This window comes from Eptatretus burgeri, chromosome 5 (genome assembly GCF_056783735.1).
Source record: "Eptatretus burgeri isolate ZD-2024b chromosome 5, Ebu_testis_v1, whole genome shotgun sequence".
Classification (NCBI taxonomy): Eukaryota; Metazoa; Chordata; class Myxini; order Myxiniformes; family Myxinidae; genus Eptatretus; species Eptatretus burgeri.
The window spans coordinates 22095516-22108683 of record NC_140965.1 but is presented as its reverse complement, the minus strand read 5'-3'; the positions used below and the strand labels follow the sequence as shown (position 1 = coordinate 22108683).

Sequence of the window (13168 nt, the reverse complement as noted above, 5' to 3'; positions counted from 1 at the left end):
AGTGCTTTGTTTTCTAAATAATTGATGACTACAGTATCCACACATTTGCGTACCTTACTCGATGTACAGAAATCTCACTCATTCTGATATGCCAAACTTTTGCTGATTCATGTGTTTGGGTTTTTCTCTCTGTATTGTGGCACTTTTAAGTGATGTCATCTGCCCCAGATTGCTTGGTACGCATGCGCAGCAACTCCTGTTGATGAAGTTCATCAGGGTGGCATAGATGCATTTCATGCCTGCCAGATAAGGATTGTAGCAAACGACTAAAAAAAATTAAAAACTTTGAAAGAAGCCGAAAATATTTGGAAACATATCTGCCAGAAAGGTATGTGTCTCTGCACAACGAAACAGTTGGATAATTTCTTGATCGACTCGTCCAAAAAGTTGATATCTTGCAGTCCATACAGCAAAAACTACTGATGATGTGGGCCCATGAAAGGCTGCAGGTTTCTTAGATTGTGCGTTTTACCCAAACCTTTGTGCTTCTTAAGGCCCGGTCACACCTTGACGTTTTAGCCAACGTATGCCGATTTTTGAATTTTTTTTCTAAAACGCTGGCACACGTTGAATACGTTATGGGTAAGTTTTGATAACATTGAGAGCACGCTGGCATACGTCGTAGTACGTTGCCATACGTCGTTGTACGTTGGCTTTAAACGTTGTACTTTTCGGTTGTCCTCAAATTTTTTCATGCTTGAAATTTCACGACGTATGCCGGCGTATGACTCACACGTTCCGCTACGCTGGCCACAAGTTGTAGGCATGGTCTGCGATCGTTGACAGATGTCAACACATGCTACTTGTAAGTTAATCATAAATTGAGACACGCCGAGGTAATGTTTAGCGTACCCGAAACTTATTTCTAACCTATGATTAACGTGTTGTTGGCACGTTACGCGATCGTTGCCACACATCGACAGACGTTACTTTTAAGTTACTCATAGGCTGAAAGACGTCAGTATAATGGATCGTCCTTGCGTCAGCGTCCACGGCCACGGCCAGGACACTCATTTGCAGCATTCTTCAAACTTTTCTTCGGCATGACGAGGATGTTCACACTTCGATGTCTAACTTGGCTATGATTCCAATTGTCCATCGGCAGCGTCTATTTAAAATAGTCGAGTTTGAGCGTTTTAACACGTTCAGAAGAAACGCTTCAAATTTCCAAACCCCAGCGTCAAAAAACAAAGGAGAGTGACAGCAATTTAAATCGTTCATTGTAAACAATGAAACTGGCTGAGTGGTACCGTTTAAAAGTCGTTGAGTGTAAAAAAAAATTCAAATTGTTGAGCGCAAGCGTCTACTTTCAATAGTGGAGATGCAGCCATTTAAATCGTTGAGTGGCAGCCTATGAACCTACCCGTGGACACACGGACGCAAGGACGATCCATCATAACCCACACCCTCCCCCTCACACCCACCTACTACTGCCAACATGAACAAACTACTACTGATACTGTTACTGCTGACATGGACATCGACTCAAAACGGAACTCGAAAACACTGTTGGGTTCCCCTTTTATGAACACCATTTTTATATACCAATTCCCAAAACCGCTGGGAACACGTCTTTATATGACAGTTGTAAGCTAGAAACACATTCATTTTTTTTTTGTCGACCGGAAGACGTCATTGGAATACGTCTACATACGTCGATGTGTGTTGGGACTACGTAAAGAATTGGTTCAAAGCACGTCAAACATAAGTTAGAAATAAGTTTAGCATAAAAAAGACATTACCGCGATGTGTTTCGACTTATGAGTAGCTTATAAGTAGCCTTTGTGGACGTGTGTAAGCGTCCACATATCGTGTGTAAAACTTATCCTCATCGCATGCGAACGTGTGTCATACGCCGAGTACGTCGTAAAATTTTGAACATGTTCAAAATTTCTTGACGTACTCTACTTACTACGACTTATGATAGCATATTTAGCGTTCTACTCGCGCATACCAAACTTACCCATACCGTATTCGACGTGCCCCAACGTTTTAGACACACTTTTTGTTACGTCGGCATATGCTGGCAAGATCGCCAAGGTGTGACCGCGATTTTGACCCTTCCATTTCTACGGCAGTTATGATTCGAATCGTTGTGCGTCAGCCTTTTAATAGGCTACGTCACGACATCGTCGGCGATGCGTGCAACACGCTATGCCTGAGTTAGACTATCGTTGGGCATCGGTTGTGTAGGCCAACAACAGGTTCAGCATTCGTTGGTATAAGTTATCTATAACACAACGAAACGTTCTGTGTAGTTACCAATGCGTTATACATAAGACCAAGTCGCTATGAATACGTCCGAATCTTTAAAAAAAAAAAACCATCAAAAGTTCAACGTAAGCCAGCGTTTTAGATAAATTTTAACACGTTGCCATCGCTGGCTAAAACATCAAGGAGTGACCGGGCCTTTAACACTGATGGGGAGGTTCATATCTGGGGCTTGGTGATGCACAGAGTAAGTTTAAAATGTTATTTACTATTAATCTTGTTTAGGAGGAAGGGAGATAGTTGGGATGGGAGTGGGATTTGTATGGGCTGAGGGCTGTTATAAATATATTTGTTTGGGTCTGGGGCCACAAGAGAAATGGCCACAAGAGACTTTACTTGACAATTCATACAAAAGATTTTAATTGACAAATTTTGTCAAAAAATGACGAAGTATGTTAACATTGCTTATATTCATTTATTTTCAACATTTTTACTTTATTAAAAAAACAAACATAAAACATAATTCCAAATAAAACAAAAATTCCTTTTCATATATATTCACCTATATTATATAATATAGACAGACGACTAGGTTACTCAGACTGAACAATTGGTGACCATGATTTTGGTCATATTTTCATTTGTCAGACGCTGCCTTCGATCAGCCAACACATTTTTTTGTAGATGGAGAAACTCCTCTCCACGTCCACATTGGCAGTTGTGGCAAACTTTAAGTTGGCGACGTCTGCTGGTTCCATCCCCTCAGGAAGGATGATTCTGTCCCTGTCTTCTTGCAAAATCGCATTCGCAGGTCGTAGTACTTCAACATGGGGGTTTCTTTTCAATGGAGACCCATCCAGGACTGCACTCCTTGCTGATGAAACTGCCTCGGCAGGATGGGTTTGAGGGTAGAGTAGTCGCAGCTGAAATGTGAATCTTATCCAGGTTCCTCCTGATGACTTTAATCTTTGCTTTTTGCTTGGTCGGGTTTCTTCTGATGATTCCGATGCAGGACTGGTACCTATTTGGTCTTCCATTTGGTTTGAATTGAATTTATTTTGATCCCATTCTAAACCCCACACAAAACGCATTCTGGCGAGGGTGTGCAATCTCTGATTGCTCTTTCTTGTTAACCATTGTGGTGTTAACAGCGAGAGCTATTGGTGATCTATTGAAGTTAAAGGATTGGAAACGTTTCTAGATTTTCTTATAATGCACTGTCAGATAACCTTTAAAAGGGTGAGTGCTTTAATGTTTAGGTTGATTTGACATGAGGTTGTCCAGACTCGTTGGTTACGCTTCAATTTGACTGTGATATTTTTGTGAGTACGATCTTTAAAATGCTTTGATTTGATTTGCGTACGTCCAGGTAATTCTTTATATTCATTTTTATTCACGACATGTGAGTTCAGTGTTGCTGCAGTGAAGACTGACTCCCCCCCCCTTACTATATTCAATACTTGTTCATTTAATCGATCCTAAATATTTTGCACCCATATTAAAAAAAAAAAAAAAAATGTAATTTTTTTTTTTTTACATTTCCTGACGTGATTGTCTGAAGCTGGATAGAAGTTACCAGAAACAAATCTTGTGGGGTTTTTTTTGGGGGGGGGATTTGCACTCTGCCCAACTCGCACACTTGATTTTCTGTGGGATTTTTCTGAGAAGGTAATTTGCACCTGCATGCACAAGAAGACACTAAAGAAAGCTGCCCATGTATAGGTTGGTAATCGGTAATGAAAGAAGAATGGGAGATCTCAGCAAGATAACATGTTCCATGCTTCTGTGCAAGGAGGAAATCTGAACTGGGTCATTTGACCTGCCCCACCTGATATCGCTGGCTGAAACACCTGTGTTGTCATTTAATGATTGTTCATTTGATGTACCCACCTGTCCACGTTCTATTTCAGTTTGACATGGGAAAACGTTTCAGAACCTTTGGAATTGTGGTCGCTTTTTTTTATTATTATTTTATTTTTTTGGTATATGTAGTTGAGGCTCATGGAAGAGCTGAAAGAGAGCAGTACTTCATTAAGCTGCGGATGAAGGCCTTGTAGGTGGATAGGAGTTCAGGTGTGCCAAGAACAGACTTTGCACGACAGAGGATGTCCAGTCAGCGGCTGGCTTTAGAGGCCAACTTTGAAATGTGATTTGTTCAAGAAAGATCATGGCTGAAAGTGAGACCCAGGACTTTGAATGACTGAACTTCCTCAAGAAGATTGTGAAGAAAGTATATCGGAGTGTTTCCCAGACGGTCTTTTCAGAAAGAGATGGTGAGTGTGAAATTTGTCAGGAATGAAAGATCTTTTCCGAATGTTTGACCAGTTTGTGACTTTATTTTGGTTTTTTTGTCAAGGTCTGAAGAGAGGGAAGAGACTGCATCCTGCTTGTCTGAAGGATGAGGGGTGTCACTGCAGAGTGTGGTCATCAGCTTATCGATAAAGGATCATTGATGAAGATCAGGAATAGGACTGAGCCCAGAACACCTTGACGGGGAAAGGAGATGAAAGGATTTGAGTAGAGGAAGTCAGTAAAGCCATCTGTGGAGTTTACCTTGGTTGACATAGGCAGAGACTTTTAACCTACCTTTAGAATTGTGGTTGAGTTTTTAGGCTTCATTTGGAATTATGGTCGACTTTTAGCCATAATTTGAGCCTGGTGTTGGCTTTGCGGTTAAGGTGGCTGGCTTGGGACCGAAGGGTCTGGAGTTCGAGCCCCTGTTTGTGTTGAAGTGACTCAGCCTGTCATCCTTCTGAAGTAGGTGAAATGAGTACCAGTGTACTGGGGTAATAACTATTCGGGGTAACCTGCGTCGGAGTGGCGACTCGTCCAGGACTGTGCTCCTTGCTAACGAAACTGCCTCAGTTGCTCTATGCTCCTTTATGGTGTGAAAGGAATGGTATTATTATTATTATTATTATTATTATTATTATTATTATTATTATTATGAGTAGTAGTATATAGCCATAATTTTGAATTGTGGTTGACAGCTATAATTTGCAAATGGCATTGGGTTTTTATCCCCCACCGCGTGGCGGAAGGGGGATATTGTTGTCACCCAGGTCGTCCGGCTGTCCATCCGGCTGTCCGTCCGTCCGGGCGTCAACATTTATAGCTGTGAGTGCGATAACTCATAAACTGTTTGCCATATCGATTTGAAATTTGAGTCACACATGTACCACCAGAAAAGGAAGAACCCTATTGATTTTAGGTGTGGCTGGATCCAAGATGGCCAACTGGGGCAGCCATCTTGAAATTCTTTTTTGTAATAAATGGAAAACTGCTTATCTGATTTCAATTATTTTTGGTTACTACGTTCCTCACCCCTGGGGAACTTTTTCGAGATGATGACCAAATGGTGTCTTGTTTCCAATTCACCTCCCTCATTATCTGGAATATGTATGACCTTTTTAATTCAATGGCAGGGATTCCCCATCTCTGATGGTATATTTATTTCCTGCTGTTGTAATTTCACCATTTAACTCTTATTAAAGCATTGCAATATGAAATGCTTGTGCAAGACTTTCAACTCAAAAGGTGAAAGTTTTTTTTTTTCTGCTCTTTGGATTGTGATGATGGATCTATGCTTCACAGAAACCAAGGAATGTTAAACCTGAATACCATTCTCACTTACACAACCTTAATGTTTTAGGCACATTGAGAGGCTTGTACATCTCTCACATGCTGGACAAGAACAGTGGGAGACATTGTTGTACATTTACATGAACTAAAACGACATTATTGGATGACGAGCAGGGACCACTGGAAAATCGGCAGAATGTAAAATGTGATTACAATTTCTCAACTCTCCCACCACACCCACCCACAAATCTCACTCCAGTCCTCAACCTCTGTCTTCCAACCTGAAAACATCAATCCCCTCCCCCTCCCACCACTCCTCAACTCCCCCCCTCCCACCACCACCCCACTCCTCAACTCCCCCTCCCACCACTCCTCCACTCCTCAACTCCCCCGTCCCACCAACACCACCCCCACTCATCAACTCCCCCGTCCCACCAACACCACCCCCACTCATCAACTCCCCCCGTCCCACCAACACCACCCCCACTCATCAACTCCCCCGTCCCACCAACACCACCCCACTCATCAACTCCCCCGTCCCACCAACACCACCCCCACTCATCAACTCCCCCGTTCCACCAACACCACCCCCACTCATCAACTCCCCCGTTCCACCAACACCACCCCCACTCAACTCCCCCATCCCACACGAACACCACCCCCACTCCTCAACTCTCCCCATCCCACCAACACCACCCCCACTCCTCAACTTCCCCCGTCACACACCAACACCACCCCCACTCCTCAAATTCCCCGTCCCACCAACACCACCCCCACTCATCAACTCCCCCGTCCCACCAACACCACCCCCACTCATCAACTCCCCCGTCCCACCAACACCACCCCCACTCATCAACTCCCCCGTCCCACCAACACCACCCCCACTCATCAACTCCCCCGTCCCACCAACACCACCCCCACTCATCAACTCCCCCGTCCCACCAACACCACCCCCACTCATCAACTCCCCCATCCCACACGAACACCACCCCCACTCAACTCCCCCATCCCACACGAACACCACCCCCACTCCTCAACTCTCCCCATCCCACCAACACCACCCCCACTCCTCAACTTCCCCCGTCACACACCAACACCACCCCCACTCCTCAACTTCCCCCGTCACACACCAACACTACCCCCACTCCTCAACTCCCCCGTCCCACACCAACACCACCCCCACTCCTCAACTCCCCTGTCCCACCAACACCACCCCCACTCCTCAACTCCCCCGTCCCACACCAACACCACCCCCACTCCTCAACTCCCCGTCCCACCAACACCACCCCCACTCCTCAACTCCCCCGTCCCACCAACACCACCCCCACTCCTCAACTCCCCCGTCCCACCAACACCACCCCCACTCCTCAACTCCCCCGTCCCACCAACACCACCCCCACTCCTCAACTCCCCCGTCCCACCAACACCACCCCCACTCCTCAACTCCCCCGTCCCACCAACACCACCCCCACTCCTCAACTCCCCCGTCCCACCAACACCACCCCCACTCCTCAACTCCCCCGTCCCACCAACACCACCCCCACTCCTCAACTCCCCCGTCCCACCAACACCACCCCCACTCCTCAACTCCCCGTCCCACCAACACCACCCCCACTCCTCAACTTCCCCCGTCCCACCAACACCACCACCACTCAACTCCCCCCCCCCTTCCACCACCACAATAACTGTCCCATCTTTGCTCACCCTCCTCCCACTCGTAAAGCAAACAGGCATTCCCACATCAAAACAGTGTAATATTTAATACTTTTTTCCCCAACCCTGTCATGCTGTCACTGACATCACAGAAACTGCAATCAAAACGGCTCCTCCAGCTCACGGCCTGTCGAGGTTACCTATCCAACTTGAAATCTCATGAGATATGTAAAAACCCTTTGGAATTGCAACTATCAAGTGACCCTAAGCAGGCTAATTGTGCCAGTAAATGAACCCAAACCAATTCCTGATGCTTGTATACCTGTCATCAAAAGTAAATAATGATGGATGTTTTCTTTAGCAATGTCGGGAGATTCCGGGAAGTCCTCGGACAAAACCCTTTATTATGACGTATGTTTTATGGTCCCTAGTCGAGTCGTTGAAGAGAAAATAGTCGGAAATGATAGCAAGGACCTGTGTAACCTCCCATGGTAAATGCCGTGCTTAAGAGAATGCCACAGTAATTTGGGCAGTGTATGGGCAACAGATCGCTACCTCAATCGCTGAGGCTTGTACTTACTGTGATCTTCACAAACTCCATGAACCCTGTCGATTTAACATCCTTTTAATCCTTATATCCTGAAGGGAAAACTTGTCGGGAGGGTATGGCGATTGTGAATCTGACAGCTTTGAGGATGTCTTTGGCTTTGCATAGCAGTAAACACAACATGGCAGCTGCTTGATTTGATTTTATTATCTTGACAAAACGAAGTTTTTGCAAGATATGTTAGTCAACTTGTTTTTTTGTTTTGTTTTGTTTTTTTTGTTTGTTTGTTTGTTTGTTTGTCTGTAATCACGTATAAAAAAAAAATTCTGCAGAGCAGTTATCATTGGAAATTTTTGTAACTTCGCATATCAGAGGCCTATAGAGGTCCGTTTCAGTGCACAAAATTTTGAAGGTCAAAGGTCAAGGTCACTTTGTCGCAAATCAGGGGAGTCGACGAAACCCTTATTTTTTGAGTAATTTTGATCGGATCGTCTTCAAACTTCATGGGAATATAGTTCATGGTCTGGCGCTCAGCTGATTAATTTTTGGTGGTGATTGGCCTTGACCTTCATCTGTTTTTTTTTTGTTGTTGTTTTTTTTGGTCTGTAATCACATAAAAATCACTCTGCAGAGCACAGTTATCATTGTAAATTTTTGTAACTTCGCATATCAGAGGCCTATAGAGGTCCGTTTCAGTGCACAAAATTTTGAAGGTCAAAGGTCAAGGTCACTGTCGCAAATCAGGGGAGTCGACGAAACCCTTATTTTTTTGAGTAATTTTGATTGGATTGTCTTCAAACTTCATGGGAATATAGTTCATGGTCTGGTGCTCAGCTGATTAATTTTTGGTGGCGATTGGCCTTGACCTTCATCTGTTTTTTTTTTGGTCTGTAATCACGTATAAATCACTCTGCAGAGCACAGTTATCATTGTAAATTTTTGTAACTTCACATATCAGAGGCCTATAGAGGTCCCTTTCAGCGCATGAAATTTTGAAGGTCAAGGTCACTTTGTCGCAAATCAGGGGAGTCGACGAAACCCTTATTTTTTGAGTAATTTTGATCGGATCGTCTTCAAGCCTTCATGGGAATATAGTTCATGGTCTGGCGCTCAGCTGATTAATTTTTGGTGGTGATTGGCCTTGACCTTCATCTGTTTTTTTTTTTTTGTTGTTTTTTTTGGTCTGTAATCACATAAAAATCACTCTGCAGAGCACAGTTATCATTGTAAATTTTTGTAACTTCGCATATCAGAGGCCTATAGAGGTCCGTTTCAGTGCACAAAATTTTGAAGGTCAAAGGTCAAGGTCACTGTCGCAAATCAGGGGAGTCGACGAAACCCTTATTTTTTTGAGTAATTTTGATTGGATTGTCTTCAAACTTCATGGGAATATAGTTCATGGTCTGGTGCTCAGCTGATTAATTTTTGGTGGCGATTGGCCTTGACCTTCATCTGTTTTTTTTTTGGTCTGTAATCACGTATAAATCACTCTGCAGAGCACAGTTATCATTGTAAATTTTTGTAACTTCACATATCAGAGGCCTATAGAGGTCCCTTTCAGCGCATGAAATTTTGAAGGTCAAGGTCACTTTGTCGCAAATCAGGGGAGTCGACGAAACCCTTATTTTTTGAGTAATTTTAATCTAATCGTCTTCAAACTTCATGGGAATATAGTTCATGGTCTGGCGCTCAGCTGATTAATTTTTGGTGGTGATTGGCCTTGACCTTCATGGTTAGCACCTGAGGTCAAACATATTTGACCCCAAGGTCAAATTTTCAAGTTTTAGGAACCATATCTTGTAGTACCTCAAATTGAACACCTCGATGAGTGCTTTCTCGATATGTCAAGCTTGAGACATTGTAACGTTATGAGGCAAACGCATATTTTTCATGGTTACTCTGTAGAACGATTCTCATCGGAATCTCTCGTAGGCAGATATTCCTCAAGGAGTCGCTCCTGGTGGATAGCAGCTCTGTTCACCTCAGTGTGACCTTAAATAAGTCACACGTGGTCACCTTTTGGCAAGATACGGGTCACCCTGCGGGTGACATTGGTTTTTATTTTTATTATTATTATTTTTTTTAAGCTCCCCCAGGAGCGTTGTTCGGGGTAGCTTATGGGATGGCTCATCGTCAGTCCATCCGTTAATCCGTCAACACTTGCAACTTTTTCTCAAACTGCTGATGGGATTGTGACCAAATTTGGCTAAAGTGATATTTGTTATGTTGCAACTCAAGTTTGTTCATGGCATAAAAAAAAAACAATTGGGGTCAAAGTGGGTCCAGGTTTGACACCCTCCTCCCCCACCACAAAATTGGTATTTGCATTCTTCTCAGAAACTACACACACTATTCCGATGAAACTTGACCACAAATTTCCTTACCCGCAATGTACCAAAGTTTGTTCATGGCATTGATAAAAATGGGGCCCCTAACATTGGTTCATCGGCGCATTTTGCTAATATGGTCCCACGTTGACCCCCTTCTCGGTCGCATTATTCCACCAGATGAGCGCCCAGGGGTAGCCGCCCCTATTTTTACCTCCGCCACCGAAGATGAAGGAAGTTATGTTTACACGTCTGTGTGCAGGATATCTCAAAAAGTTGGAGACAAGTTGGTTGTGTGACCACGACAAATATCTGGATATGAGAATTTTTTTTATTATTTCAGTGATTCTTCACCATTGAGAGATGGGGCTAAACTAATATATAGCATATTTCAAAAATGTAATGGGACCGATATGTTCTCGTGGATCAGGCATTACATGGCGAAGGTATGCGCTCGACCGAATGCCGTTGTAGTTGTCTGGAAAATTAACGTGATACATGAGATTTGAACCCCGTGTACCAGCATCATAAATGACTGCTCATTTGGGAGCACTAATTTGGCCAACCTGAATGTTTATGCGCCGTTTACTGCACGTATTGATTTTTGATTTGATTGCACACCATTAAAAAGAGCATACCCTCATCTTGGATTTTTGGATTGCTTTGATTATTGTTAGTCACAGGAGCTGGGAGAGGGTTAAGATGACCTTGGATAAACTTCTTGTGTTTTGGTTTTCATTGCAATCCCAACCAACACTTGCCTTTCATGTTTCACTGGAGTTTATGTTGAGACTTTATTGTGCAAACATGGCATGTCTGTACATTGATACTTGCAAGTCGGTCTGGCAATCAATTGTCCTTTGGTTTTTAAATTGCATGTTTCAAAAGATGAATCCACTGGACGTTCTGCTGGTACTGATGGCTAAGTAATTACAGCTCGAGTGAGTGATCACTTGATCATGTGATCTGCCGTCATTAACATTCGTTTGGCTTGACCTGGATATCTACTTTGATGAAATGTATGGAGGAGTTTTTTTTTTTGTGTGGGCGTTTCCAATAGTAAACTGTTTCATTTAATGTGTACTATCTATTTTAAATGTTTTTAAATCTTTAAAGCTATTTTTCCTTTAACACTCTGCTCTTTGGATGTGTTGTGTGCAGACAGCATTGAGGCAAATGTGGAGAGTGCAGAGGTTTATGTACAACAAGGAACACAACAGCTCAGCAAGGCTGCCAAGCACCAGGTGAGAACACCTGCAGGTTCTCTGGGTTTAATCGATTACCTTGTTGCTATCGCCCTTATCCTGGCTTTGCAATTGCCAGTAAGTGTCTGAAGTTGCAATAACAGGATTCATGAGCGAAACTTCTCCCACCTGCTGCCCACACATGCACTCTGAAATACTTACTCATTTACTTTCAACCTGAGTATCCATCCCCTGACATGCTTTATCCATTGCTCTTACCAATATGGTACTTGTGCAAAGTGCAATTTGGGGAAATATAATGGCGCATGATAGCTGTCTATCTATTTGGGATCTGAACGTGGCTGTCTGTCTTTGTGCACAGGAAGGAGGCATTAAGAACAAAAAAGCCAGAAGTGAGAGAAGAGTTAATATTGGGGGGGAGTGAGTGAGAAGAAGATGGTAAAAACAAGGATGGAAGTCCTGATTGAGGACACAGCCCCCAACCACATCTTTAAAAAAAAGGGACATGTGGCGTAGATTTTGCATTTAATTGAATAAACATCTAGGTAGTGGCGATGGTAAAGCGTATATGAATTGGAAGGACACTCGGTGGAGCGCATACCTCATCCACGCGAACATATCAGGCCCAATACATTTTTGAAATATCGTGCTCTGCATCATTTTTGGCCCTATCTCTCAATGGTGAAGAATCATTTTAAAAATTAAATAATTCTCGTGTCCAGATCCAGATTCGGATCTTCACCAAAATTGAATCGATTCTTCCTCGACACACACACACACACACACACACACACACACACACACACACACACACACACACACACACACACACACACACACACACACACACACACACACACACGTGTCCACCAAGTTTCGTCTGAATCCGTCCACCACTTTTTGAGATATCCTGCACGCAGACAGAAAGGGGTGAAAACATAACCTCCTTCACCTTTGGTGGTGGAGCTAATAATGAATTCGAGGTGGTATGTAGGTTGTAAAATGTATATAAATAAAAAAATGCATGGTGTATGTCTGGTGGATATGGTAACGATGTCTTAATGGTCACAATTATTTCCACCTTGTGGAGTCGGCCAGGGAAAGTTTGTTTGTTTGTTTGTTTGTTTGTTTGTTGTTTTATTTATTTATTGGTTTTTGCCAAAGTCTCTCGCAAACGGGCTGGCCGAGCCCAACGTTCGAAGTAGATTTGAGCAGGAATTGACCATTTTTCACAGTGCCAGAGATGACTCGCCACTCCCCACGAAGGGCACCATTCTGTAAGGATTTGGATATGGTGGTGTATAGAAATAAATGAAGCAGTTTTGTGTTGTTAGTGGACATTGTAGTTTTTTTATTATTATTATTTTAAAATTATAAATGGCTCCCAAAAGCATACAATCCTATACTCGTCTCTCCCATGAAACTTTTTTTTTTAATCGCCACCAAAATTCGGAAATAAAATTGTCCCATGACTTTTTTTTTGGTTTCAATCCTAAAATCATTTGATGTGCCTCGTGCCCAGATATTATTGCAAACACATCCTGAAATATGAAAGAAATCTGTCAAGTCTTTCAAGTAGATTATGGATGGACAGACAGATGACCGACAGTACCCAAAGTATTACCTCCCAGGTGGGCTGACAT

General features: G+C 43.2%; 1 protein-coding gene across 4 annotated transcripts in view; it reads left to right on the top strand.

Annotated features, from left to right (window-relative positions):
• Positions 1–13168, top strand: part of LOC147026044 (syntaxin-12-like) — a 49302-nt gene that overhangs the window by 34715 nt on the left and 1419 nt on the right. For all 4 annotated transcript variants that reach the window (XM_085881037.1, XM_085881034.1, XM_085881036.1 and 1 more), the window contains one exon: positions 11482–11564. In XM_085881037.1, coding sequence (XP_085737163.1) covers positions 11482–11564 — 83 coding nt within the window. The remainder of the gene's footprint in view (positions 1–11481; positions 11565–13168) is intronic.